We start from the raw sequence: 13,757 nt of genomic DNA, 5'->3' as shown, positions 1-13,757 counted from the left end.
ATGTTTTCATGCAATGCTTTCTGTGGGAATATAGGACTGCTCACGAGCGTCTCAGATAGAGTAACACTAAAGGAGTTTTTATGCTCATAGACGGGTCTATATGTACTGGTGAACACTGTCGCTTATGAGGATGAAGATGCTGAAAACTATCAACAAATGAATCTTAAGAACAAATATGCATCTATCAACATGTACAGAATGAACTGGTGATTAAATAACCTGATGTACAGAATGAACTGGTGATTATAATGAATCAGGGTCTTAGGGGAAAAGGGGTGTGGGAGATGCGGGAAGTGACTGGACAAAAATCATGCACCTATGGATGAACTCAGTGGGTGGGGAGTGAGGGTGGAGGGTGGGGTGGTGGGTGGGGAGTGAGGGTGGAGGGTGGGGTGGGAGCTGGAAGGAGGGGAGTTATGGGGGGAAAAAAGAGGAACAAATGTAATAAAACAAAACAAAAACAAAAAAAAAAATTTTTCCACTCGTGAAATATCTGAAAGCTTGGTAGAAACACACATAAGTTCATATGCAGAGTTGAACACATTTCTAATTCTTCAGCTTCTTTTATCATACCCTCAAAGAAACTCTTCTTTTAAGAGCTAACCAGAAAAATTATAAAGAGAAAAAATTTATTTTCAGATTTTATAGTGTAGAAGACAATGAGGGTGGTTTAAAGGGTTGTCTGGAAGCAAATGAATGAATTAACCCTTTGCACTCCGCTGTCCCCTCTCAGGGGACATCGGAATTCTAGCATATCACTCGGATGTCCCCTCTCAGGGGACATTGCAGTTTATTAGTGATTACGGGGAATTGAGTTATTTCAACGCAACTTTTTGAGACATGCATGTTTCCCTGAAGTTTTATCTTGAAATGGCACAAGAAATTAAATCAAAATATCGTAAAATTACTAAGATATATACAAGAAATGTCAGCGGGTTTTGTGTCGGATTAAACAATAAACTACATATTCCCGATGTGGGACAAAGAAAACGGGACTGCATTGTGTGTTCTAACAGGAAAACACCTGGTGGCAGGCGTCAAACCACTTATTACTGTCAAACATGCACTAATCAGCCTGCAATGCATATTGGGGAGTGTTACAAAACTTATCATACTGTACAAAATTATAAACAATAAAATATTGGTTTTTTGCAAATATACATTCCTCGATGTCACCCAATTCATATAAGTCCAATATCATTATAATATGTTACTTGGTTCCAAAATTATACTAAATAATACGAGGGTCTGTAAATGCACGTTTCCGCCGCAAAGTAGCGTCGAGTAGCTGGTAGCCAATGTCCAGAATGATTCGGAGTGCAAAGGGTTAAAATGCCTTTCTTTCAAATCTTTCCAGTGCTTCTATACTGTCAGCTACTATTCTAGGTGCTTGAGATATGTCTATGAGTAAAACAAAAATATTTGCCTTTACGGAACTTATATTCTAGTGGATGAAGACACACAATAAACATAATATGTAAATTTTGAAGTGATAAATCCTGTAGAAGAAATTTTAAAAAGCATTTAAAAGGTCTCGCAAGGAGCAGAATGAGGATAAATTGAAGTATTAATTAGTCACAAAAAGCCTCATGACAAAGTTGAAATCTGAGCAAAGATGTGAAGGAAATAAAGCAATTACCCTAGCAATATAGAGAGGGAGTAGCCAGAGCAAGGGCCCTAAGTTAAGAAGCATGCCAAGTGTTTGAGGAACAATAAGGAAGCCAGTTTGGCTGAAGCAAGTGTAGAGGACTAGTAAAGGAAGTGGGAGAATAGAAGCCCTCTCAATAATCTTTACTATCCAATACAATGATCACCATTGCATAATAATCTGCTTTGCATTCAAAGCACTTCAAGCTAAATTTCCATTAGTAATGATGCACAGATCCAGTCATGCTTTCCCAACCAGTCTGATTACTGGCACATAGCTAGCTGTGAAAACGACACTCAACAGAATCAGGGTCTGGCCAAAGAATAAGACAAAGCTATCTCACACAGAAATAAAAGCCATGAGTTTGGCTTCATGCATACAATACTCTAACAATCTAACCAGCCCTAATACTATATACTAGGTGTACCAGTTAATAATGCGGATTTTTTTTTCAATAGATGGAGTTACACATATGTTGATATATATGCTATTTTAAAAATATATTTTATTGATTTTTTTACAGAGAGGAAGGGAGAGGGATAGTTAGAAACATCGATGAGAAAGAAACATCGATCAGCTGCCTCCTGCATACCTCTTACTGGGGATGTGCCCACAACCAAGGTATATGCCCTTGACCGGAATCAAACCTGGGACCTTTCAGTTCGAAGACCGATGTTCTATCCACTGAACCAAACCAGTTAGGGCTATATATATGCGATTTGATATGTATGCTATTTTGTTGTATTGACAGCAAGCTCCAAAACTTCGTATGTCAAATTTGCTGAAGGTGTTAACATCATAGATATTTTTACACTTAAAAATGTTGAATTTTGTGCCAAAAAAAGAGCATTTGTGGGAAGTTTTAATTCATTACTTTATTTTGAAGAAAAAGTTATCGTATACTTCAGGAAGCTTATGGTGAACGTGCTTCATCTCAAGATACTTGTAAACGCTGGTTTAAATGCTTTAAAAGTGATGATTTCAATGTGAAAGACAAAGAACATCCAGGTCAATCGAAAAAGTTTGAAGACCAAAAATTACAAGCATTATTGGATGAAGATGCGTGTTGAACTCAAAAACAACTTGCAGAAAGATTAAGCGGTGCTCAGCAAACCATTTCTGATCGTTTACAGCAATAGGAAAGATTTTAAAGGAAGAAAATGGTGCCACATCAACTGAACGAAAGACAAATGGAAACCAAAAGTCATCAGTAAAATGTTGCTTCAACGGCACAAAAGGAAGTCTTTTTTGCATCGAATTGTGACTGGCGATGAAAAGTGGATTTATTTTGAGAATCCCAAATGCACAAAATCATGGGTTAATCCAGGTCAACCATCAACATTGACTGCAAGGCCAAGTCGCTTCAGAAAAAAGACAATGCTCTGCGTTTGGTGGGATCAGGAAGGTGTGGTGTATTATGAGCTTCTAAAACCAGGTGAAACCGTTAATACGCTACCGACAACAAATAATCAGTTTGAACCACGCTTTGATCGTGAAACGACTAGAATGTGTCAGAAGATACGGCAAAGTAATTTTGCTTCATGATGATGCACCATCACACACTTCAAAACCAGTTAAAGACGCGTTAAAAGATCTTGCCTGCGAAGTATTAACCCATCCGCTATATTCACCAGACCTTGCTCCTTCAGATTACCACTTGTTCCGATAGATGGCACACGCACTTTCTGAGTAGCACTTCAAAATGTAGGAAGTGAAAAATTGGATCTCTGAATGGTTTGCCTCAAAACAAGAAAAGTTCTACTGGGACGGTATCCACAAATTAAATTACCTGAAAGATGGGGGAAATTTATACCTAGCAATGGACATTACTTTGAATAAAACACTTTTGATATTTCTCTTGAAATTATCGTGTTTTCTTAGATCACAAAATCCACCATTATTAACCGGTACACCTAGTAAAAACACAAAGCCTTACACTTCTTTTTATTCAGCAGACAAATTCAAGGATTACCATGCGTAACTTCAAAATGTAAACCATTTATTTCAAACATTTGCAATGCAATATATCACAATGGTCACAAGAAAAATATCACTTAAGAACCATGCCCTATAAAAACATAGATGGCATATACTTAAATTAAACACAACAAAGAGAAGACTTTAATCAAAACTTGACTTAAGAGTACTGTCAATCAAAGCCAAAACTTCAGTCCAATGACAAACTAAGTCTGGCTAACAAGAGACAATTATAACAGAAATAATAGTAGTATTACACTTAAAAGCTCCCTATCAAAACTTCACTAAAAAGACAGCAAAGGAACACAAAGGCATAATCCTAAGAGGACAGACAGGCCAAGAGAAAGCAGGTTGTACATGTTATAACCCAGCAAGCAAAAAAAAAAAACAACAAAAAAAAAACCCAAGCATCTGCAAAAGAAGAAAGCCAAGGAGAAGCTTTTGCAACATAGAACTTGAAAAGGCTTATGAAATGGGAGCATCAGTACCTTTAAAATTAGAGATGGCAATGAACAAAGAACAGGATTGGCTGAAAACCAGTATTAAAAGCACAGCCAGGCAACTATCCCTCTCCAACCAGCAGAAGACTAGAGATTTACTCGCAGGAGAATTCAAAAATAAGGGACTCTACCCTAAGAAAGAAATAAGTAAACTATAGGATCAATCTAATAGTCTAATCAGTCTAACATTTTAACATCAAGCTACTAGTCCAACATCCAATAAAAAAGTTCAAATGGAAGAAATTGCCCAAGCCCAGGCAGTGTGGTTCAGTGGTTGAGCATTGACCTATGAAGCAGGAGGTCATGGTTCAATTCCCGGTCAGGACACATGCAGGAGGCAACTGGTCAATGATTCATGTTTCCATCTCTCTCTCTCCCTCTTCCTTCCTCTCTGAAATCAATAAAAATATATTTTTTTAAAACTAATACAAGAGAAGTAATAACAAATCAAAGACATGAATTCAAATTACAGAGTTTATCAAGTGCAGTAAAAATATTGAATAAGAATAAACACATAGCAATGAGTATCACTGTGAAATCTCAAACCACCGGGAATAAAGATTAGGTCCTAATGTCTTCAAGAAAAAGAAAATCATATAGAAAGGAACAAGAATTAATATAGCACCTTCCCAACAGCAACACTAGAAGCCAGAGAAGATTATGGAGTAATATTTTCGAAATACTGAAGTAAAATGATTTACAATTTAGACTTCTAAACCCCATCAAACCACCAATAAAGTTTTAGAACATTTTTAAATAAGCCAAAAATTTACCTTCTTGCTCACTAAACTAGAAAAGAAATGTTTCACCAAAATAGGAGTAAACCAAGTAAAACAGACTTGAAACATGGAGAGGCAAAGGGAATCTCCAGAATAATAGTGAAATGAAGTTCCAGGCTGACAGCTGACCTTAAGAAACAACCAGTCTGCACTGGAGCAGGAAAGAAAACTCCAGAGAAATGGCTCCAAGAAAATGAAACTGACAGATTATCTGATGGGTAAAAGCATACTGAGAGATTTACACTTCTGAAAAATCTGAAAATATGTTTTTGATAGTTATAAACAAAATGTACAAAATGGAAAAAGAGAGATTATTAACTCCAAAGAAAATAAAAAATTGGTACAAGGAAACAATCATAGCACGTCATAAGGCTGGAATACAAGTAATATTTGTATTTATAGTCACAGTAATAATTTTTGATTAATAAAAAACACAGCCCCTGCGAGGCTGTGACGGCTGTGACGCCCCAAGAGGCTGCGACGGCCCCTGTGAGGCTGCGTGAGGCTCCGACAGCCCGTGTGAGGCAGTGTGAGGCTGCGACGGCCCCTGCGAGGCTGCAACGGCCCCTGGGAAGCCGGCAGAACCCGAGAACCGCCCAGACGGCTTCGTTGATGGCCCGCGAACCAGCTCGCAGCCCCACGCACAACTATCACCCGAAGGGCGAGAGGGGCAAGAGCAGCTGTAGTGTTGCTTTCTCCTCACTTTTGGTAGCGAAATCCTCATGTTAAACATAAGAGGATACATTATTTTAAAAAGCCGTTACGTGGCTCCGTACCCTTTCTGAGTAGAGCGTGAACAGTCGTGAGAGACCTTTCCGAGCACAGGGACATGTTGCGGATGGAAATAGCTACAGTTTCCATGTGTATGACCTTTGACCCGGCAACAAAAATCGTACACCTATGGATGAGGACAGTGGGGGGGGGTAAGGGCAGAGGGTGGGGTGGGAACTGGGTGGAGGGGAGCTATGGGGGGAAAAAAGGGAAACAACTGTAATAATCTGAACAATAAAGATTTATTTTTTTTAAAAAAAGAAAGAAAAATTGATCTAACTACACTAGAAGGGAACAGAGGACCTGGAATTTGTGAGGATTTAGATTTCTTACACCCATTCCCCACTTCTAATAGTAGAAAATCAGTATATAATATTTAAAACTAAAAAATGAATAAGTAGCATAATGAACATTTTATTTTGAAATATAAAGATTAAAATAGGAAACAGCTAAAAGAATTGAAAGTGATTAGCTCTGAGGAAATAGGAATGAAAATGGAGAAGGCAGAATGCTAGTCTTTATTTTTTTTTATTTTTTTTTTAATATATTTTATTGATTTTTCACAGAGAGGAAGGGAGAGAGATAGATAGTCAGAAACATCGATGGGAGAGAAACATCAACCAGCTGCCTCCTGTACATCTCCCACTGAGGATGTGCCCGCAACCCAGGTACATGCCCTTGACCGGAATCGAACCCGGGACCCCTCAGTCCGCAGGCCGACGCTCTATCCACTGAGCCAAAACGGTTTGGCAGAATGCTAGTCTTTAAAATAAATTTTAAAAAAACGTTTAAGGGCTAGAATAAATGTTCCTTGATGCACTGATTATAAACAGAAATTGTTAAGGTAAAACTCCAATAAAATACAGACATTCCAAATAACACTTTTTATTATCCTATATAATAAAGTGGTGATATGCAAATTAACCCTCACGCCCTCACAAGATGGCTGCCTACGACCAGGCCGGCAGGGGGGTTAGTGAGGGATGACCAAACGACTGAACAAGCAGGCTGTGTGGGGTGACCAGGCCAGCAGGGGGGTTAGTGAGGGATGACCAAACGACTGAACAGCAGGCTGCGTGGGGCGACCAGGCGGAGGGGGAGCGGGGGGGAGGGCCTGTGAGGGGAGACCAGGCTAGCAGGGGGGGCAGTTGGGGGCGACCAGGCCAGCGGGGGGGTGGGGCAGTTAGGGGTGACCAGGCTGGCAGGGGGGGCAGTTAGGGGCGATCAGGCTGGCACGCAAAGGCAGTGAGGGGCGATCAGGCCAGCGGGGGGGAGGGGGAGGGCAGTTAGGGGCAACCAGGCAGGCAGGCTGGCGAGCGGTTAGGAGCCAGCAGTCCAGGGTTGTGAGAGGGATGTCTGACTGCCCCCAGGATCGGGCCTAAACCAGCAGTCGGACATCCCCCGAGGGGTCCTGGATTGGAGAGGGTGCAGGCTGGGCTGAGGAGAACTCCCCCCCTGCACAAATTTTGTGCACCAGGCCTCTAGTCAAAAATAAGGGAGAAAGACAAAGTGATTTAACCAAAACAGGGAACCATCACACTGACAATTTAATAATTCAGAAGACTGAAAATTTGCTTCCCATTAAAAAGTTGTCAAAATCAAAGTGTTTCAAAATCATGTGTATAACACAAGCTCAAACGGTGTTCATCAACTGTCAGCCAAAAAATAAAATATTTTTTAAAGAGCATACCTAACATCCTAAAAATATCAGAACTCCAGGTCTGGCCAGTGTGGCTCAGTTGATTGCAGCATTGTGCTGTACATGGGAAGGTTGTGGGTTCGATTCCCAGTCAGAGCACATACCTAGGATGTGGGTTTGATCCCCCAGTTGGGGTACATATGGGAAGGGAATAGATCAATGTTTCTCTCTCACATCAATGTTTCTCCCTCTCTCTTTCCCTCCATCCCTCTTTCTAAAATCAGTAAGCATGTCCTCGGATGAGGATTTAAAAAAGGAAAAAATATATGTATCAGAACTCTCAATGTTTTTGTAGTTTTCAGCCTGAGCCTCTTGCTACAAACTAAAATGTCATGCTAATGAAATAACCACCCAATAATAGAGATCAGAATAGTGGTTACTTTGGGGGAGAGTTCTGACTGGGAAGGAGATAAAGGAGCCCACTAGAATGCTGTACATGTTCTATATCTTGATGTGCGTGGTGGTTCCATGAGTGTAGATAAAGATTGAACCCACTGACATTTAAGATTTGTGCACTGTGCTCCAAGTTACACCTCAATGTAAAGAAAAAATATTCATGTGAGAGGCAGCAATCTATGACATTTAGAGAACAAAAGTATTATAAACAAAATATCTATAAATCAAAACCTGTCTGCCTTTTATCTTTAAGTCAGTTTTATAAGCATTCTCAAAGATTAGGGGAAAGAGATGTCCATGGGGACGTAAAGACAAGACTCCAATAAACCCTAGGACAATCAAACTTAACCTTTAATCAACATATTTTCAATACATTCTGTAAGTACTTAAACAAGATATACTTTATTAGCTATATTCTCCCTTTGAACAAAAAGGAATTGGATTTTTTCAAAACAGTTAAACAATCCAGATGATAAATGTTACATAGAATTGTGAACAACTTGGTATTCAGATTAGTTTAGCTCCAAAGCCCCTTCCTAATTTTGAAATCCTATAACTGTATAAAACCAAGAATGCAACCTAATTTACCATCTAACTTAAACTTAATATTTACCTTTTAACTGTTAAAAAAGAAAGTTCTTAAAACAAATTATTTTTATCTGAATGGTTCCCTACAAGATACAAACCCATCCCTCAAATTCACTATATTTACCCACTGGTATCATAGGTTTTCATACACCTGAACTAGATAATTCTCAGCACAGTGCTTAGTTGTTGACATCATTACATGACTGATAAAACAAACCTAGAACTACATTTTAGCATAAGATTATACTTCCCAGAATTTTTGGCATAAAACAAAATTTTTAGAGAATTTTGACCTGATATTAATTTTCAAATGTATCATAAAAAATAAGTTAGCCCTAGCAGGTTTGGCTCAGTGGACAGAGCGTCAGCCTGCAGACTGAAGGATCCTGGGTTTGATTCCAGTCAAGGGCACATGCCTGGGTTGCAGGCTCGATCCCCAGTAGCGGGCATGTAGAAGGCAGCTGATCAATGATTCTCTCTCATCACTGATGTTTCTATCTCTCTCTCCCCCTCTCCTTTCCTTTCTAAAATCAATAAAAACATAGTTTGAAAATAATAATTTAAATATCATTATTTTCACTTTTTTCTTCAAAGTGAAATCTTCCAAAATTAACTCCGTAACTCAAATGAGAAAAAAATTTTATTTCAAAATAGTACATCAATCATCTATATATATAAAGGGCTAAGCGACCGTCCAACTGGTAACTATGACGTGCAAAGACCACTAAAGGGCAGATGCTCCGATCAGTAGCTATGATGTGCACTAACCACCAGGGGGCAGACGCTCAACACAAGAGCTTCGATCTGTGGTGACCAGGCAGCGGCGGTTCTCGGGTGATGCACCCCGGAACCAGAGAGGAGGGAGCCAGATTCCAGGGTGTGTCACCCAAGAACTGCCCTCTTGCAATCTGGGACTCCTCAGGGGATGTCAGAGAGCCAGTTTTGGCCCGATCACTGCAGGCCAGGCCGAGAGACCCCACCTGCTGGAGGGACCCTGCTCACTCCGCAGACGCCCTTTGAGCCACGGTGCTACCCCAGGTGCAGCCACCGCGGGAGGTTGGCTCCAGGGCATCCAGCCCATCTCGCCTAGTCCTGCCCCACCGGTCACCTTCTTATTAATTTCCTTCCAATGTGCAAGAATCTGTGCAGTGGGGCACTAGAAGGATATAAAAGGCCACAGAAATAAGTTGAACCCTAGTCAGTGTGGCTCAATTGGTTGGAGCATTGTCCTGTACACCAAAAGACTGAGGACACAATTCCCCAGTAAGAGCAAATACCTACATGGCGGGTTAGATCTGGGCGTACACAGGAAAGCAACCGAACAATCACTGTTTCTCTCTCAAATGAATATCAATGTCTCTGTCTCTCCTCCTTTCCCTCTCTCTAAAATCAATAAGCATATCCTCAGGTAAAGATTTTTTAAAATTGTTTAAAAAAATAAATAAGTTGATTTGCAAAATTCCTCAGATAATCAAGCTGTCTTCATTCACAAATTAGAGCAATCATAAATTTTTATTATTGTATTACAAAATATGTCTTCAAGATAATTACTATAAATCCTGTTGCAGGTCAGTTAGTTTTCTTTACATTAGAGAATGTGAAGTTAATCTAAGTTTACCAGGTTAAACAAAGTTAACCTAAGTTTAAGCAAAAATTAGTCTAAGCACTTTAACCTTACGTTTGTGAGCTATTATTCATTCCACTGGATAATGCTGGCCTCAGTGAACTATTATCACTATTTAGAGATATTAATACAACCGATATGCACCACACATAAGAATGTTGAATAACATCAATCTCTTTAATATACCAAATTTACATTAAGAAGTAGAAAAATGACAAGCTCAACACAATACATTATACACTCAACACAAGATAATTATTAGTAGGTTGGTGTCATTTCTTTTCCATTATTGTGTACAAGAGAGCCTACTAATCTGAGTGTCATTAAGTATGAATCTCATAAGAAACTATGAAATAGATTTTAAAGATAACTTTGAGATCTCTCATTTCTATTCATGTTTGCACTTCACTGTTAAACAAATCCTACATAGGCAGTGATGTTTCCTTTTCTATCAAGTGTATTTAAAATTCCTAATTTAATAAATTTAGAAATTTAATAAATAATTTAATAAATTTAGAAATTTCCCAATCTCTAAACCCAGTAAAAGCCTCACCTTGCTCAAGGCATACAGATCCAGGATTTTTCTCTCTACCACAGGGATCTTCAAAGTAGATCCTTGAAGTTCCCAAAATTTTGCTAGTTGATCCAAGAAGTCCAGTCTCACTCTCGTCATTGCCTAAGATTATTAAAATACAGAAATCAGAAATAAGAAGCACATTATGGTTGAAAATAAATGTGTTGCATTAAACAAAGGTATTCATTTCTCAAAAGAAATTCAGATTTTTCATTATTGCTTAGTCCAACCTTGTAAAATAAGCTAATAATAAAGAAGCAAAATATTTCTAATAAACTTTATTCATTTAGGCCAGGGGTCCTCAAACTACGGCCCGCGGGCCACATGCAAATACATATTGTATTTGTTCCCGTTTTGTTTTTTTACTTCAAAATAAGGTATGTGCAGTGTGCATAGGAATTTGCTCACAGTTTTTTTTTAAACTATAGTCCGGCCCTCCAACGGTCTGAGGGACAGTGAACTGGCCCCCTGTTTAAAAAGTTTGAGGACCCCTGATTTAGGCAAAAAAGTTACTCTAATATATATGAACGGTTTTCATATTATCAACCAAAGCAATTTTCTGGGTGAAGATGGCTTAAATTTAAGCTAACCAGAAAATTTAAATCAAATTATTCTGTTTCATTAAGCATTCTGCCATTTCATCTGTAGATAACATGCTTAAGGAACACCAATTCTCTACCTCACTGATATTAAAATCCTTCATCAAGTATCTAATTACAAGAGCGTACAGGAGAAAGATATATATTAAAATCTCAGAAAATGTTTTAGGAGCATCAAGGGGAAAAAAGCCTCACATGACATATTAAGCCTTAGCTAAGATCTCTCTTTTGTACTCTGAAACAGTTTTCTATCACACTAAAGAATCTCCTAAAAATCTGGCAGACAAGAACAACAATATCTAAATAGAGATTAGTAATATTTAAAGGGACATCTTAACAAATCAAATTAACTTTAATTAAGATTTTAATTTAAAAATTAAAACTTTATACCCCTGGAAAAGTACTGTTAGCCAAAGAGGGGGGTGGGACTTCTGAAAACTAGGTTTTTTGATAGAATTTATAAAACTATTTTCCGATCTTCTAACAGTAACAAAAATTTTTATTAAAACAAGTGCTGAATAAAGTACAACTTAAGAATTCCAGGTTTCTAAAAAAAAAAAAAAAGAATTCCAGGTTTCTGAAATTAACTAAACTGGATATTTCAACTATGAAAAATATGGCTAGAGATAATTTCCCATAATCCCAGTTAAGTGGAAAAACAGTATTAACTACCTGAAACATTTTTTTTTTAATCAGAAACATCCTTCCATTCAATCCCAATTAACATTAACTCTGAGCACTGGTACATGAACTTCTCAAAGTTCTCCACCAAAAGCCCTAACATAAAAAAATGAATCAGGAGGCAGCAATGGCTATATAATACTCACTTCAAGTTCATTCAGGCGCTGGACTCTGGGTGTGAAACGAAAGCTTTTTACTTCACATGCAAATGGAGGTTGCCAATCCTAAATAGAAAGATTTTTATTTTAAAATATATCGGTATATAAGCAAGGAATGCATTATTCCTCCCCTTAATTTAAGGGTTGAGTTATCACAAATCATGATGACAAGAGAACAAACAACTAATAAGTCTTCTTTATTATACAGACAGAAAGAGTCATATTTTTTAATATTTTTATTGATTTCAGAGAGGAAGGGAGAGGGAGAAAGAGATAGAAACATCAATAATGAGAGAGAATCATTGATCAGCTGCCTCCTGCACACCCCACACTGGGGATTGAGCCCGCAATCTACGCATGTGCCCAGATCAGGATCCACCCAGGACCTCCTGGTTCACGGGTTAACGCTCAACCACTGGGCCACAACAGTCAGGTGAAATAAAATATTACTTATTTCCAATTACTTATCTCTAATATTCTTAGTATTAAAATTTTATCTATAAATCGTCACATCTCACAAGTACCACTATTTACATCCCACATTATGCTTTCCCCAATTAGTCAAGTACAATGCAGTGAGCTCATGTATCTCAATACAATGTCTAATAAACATTCAAGTTTACAAATAAAAAAGAAAGCAGAATTTGAAAGAAACAAAGAGTACAATTAAAGATTTAAAAATAATTTTTAAGTACTTAAATAATTGGATGTTTTTTGTTTGTTTTTTTAAATATATTTTATTGATTTTTTACAGAGAGGAAGGGAGAGGGATAGAGTTAGAAACATCGATGAGAGAGAAACATCGATCAGCTGCTTCCTGCACCCCCACTACTGGGGATGTGCCCGAAACCAAGGTACATGCCCTTGACCGGAATCGAACCTGGGACCCTTCAGTCCACAGGCCCTCACTCTATTCACTGAGCCAAACCGGTTAGGGCTGGATATGCTTTTCATTCATGTATAATGTGACACAGCACTTTACAGTCTATGTTATATAAATGGGCATCCAAATAATTTTTTTAAAAGCAAACCCATAGAACAAGGACAATTTCCAGATTGGAGATGCAGTATAACTAAATGAGATAGCACAATGCAAGTAGGGTTCTAGAAAATATACTCTGATTTGGCCTAAATATTAGTAAAACTGTTTGAAAACCTGAGTAATCAAAAACATTTACCTTACCTTGGAAACTAAAGAAATCCACCGGTATTGAAATTAAGTTAATTGAAATTAAATTTTTATTAAGGTGACATACAAAGAGGTCTATTATTTCAACCTTGTTTTAAGTAATAAAAAAAAACTTGTGTTTTGTTTTACCAAAAGGAACCTTGAACAGAATTTCTAATTCATGAAGGCAACAGTAAAAAATATGGTTTAGGAAAAACTGCAGTGCTTAAGGTTTTGTCAATATTAGGTAATTTTGGTAGAAAAATGTTAAATGAAGTTTTTGGAGGATGGCAATGCCTGTATCATCAGTCACCATAGCAACTATCTGTTAATGCTTTACTTGCAATTGATAGTCTGTAATCTTAAATTCATTTAGCACAATGGGAGTAGCATGTCTGGATATTAGAAGCAAACAAATGGGTCTATGTTCAAAATCTACTTTGCTACTTGCCCAAAATCATACATTCGGTAAGTTGTTTAACTTACCCAGACCTGCCTCATCTGTAAAATGAGACTTTAGTTACCTCCTAGAGCTTCAAAGAATATTAAATGAAATAGTTTGTAGGTGCTATATTAGCTCCTCTCTCCTCCCTCC

The 13,757-nt window shown here is 38.0% G+C and overlaps 1 protein-coding gene across 10 annotated transcripts in view; it reads right to left on the bottom strand.

The window, feature by feature from the left end:
• KDM5A (lysine demethylase 5A) overlaps positions 1-13,757 on the bottom strand; it is a 105,297-nt gene that overhangs the window by 88,854 nt on the left and 2,686 nt on the right. For all 10 annotated transcript variants that reach the window (XM_023756731.1, XM_023756727.1, XM_023756733.1 and 7 more), the window contains exons 2-3: positions 11,983-12,060; positions 10,536-10,658 (exon numbers count right to left, since the gene is read on the bottom strand). In XM_023756731.1, the coding sequence (XP_023612499.1) occupies positions 10,536-10,658; positions 11,983-12,060 (201 nt within the window). The remainder of the gene's footprint in view (positions 1-10,535; positions 10,659-11,982; positions 12,061-13,757) is intronic.

This window comes from Myotis lucifugus, unplaced genomic scaffold (genome assembly GCF_000147115.1).
Source record: "Myotis lucifugus unplaced genomic scaffold, Myoluc2.0 scaffold_98, whole genome shotgun sequence".
NCBI classification, from domain to species: domain Eukaryota; kingdom Metazoa; phylum Chordata; class Mammalia; order Chiroptera; family Vespertilionidae; genus Myotis; species Myotis lucifugus.
The sequence above is the reverse complement of the archived record's forward strand: the minus strand, read 5'-3'. Positions and strand labels throughout refer to the sequence as shown.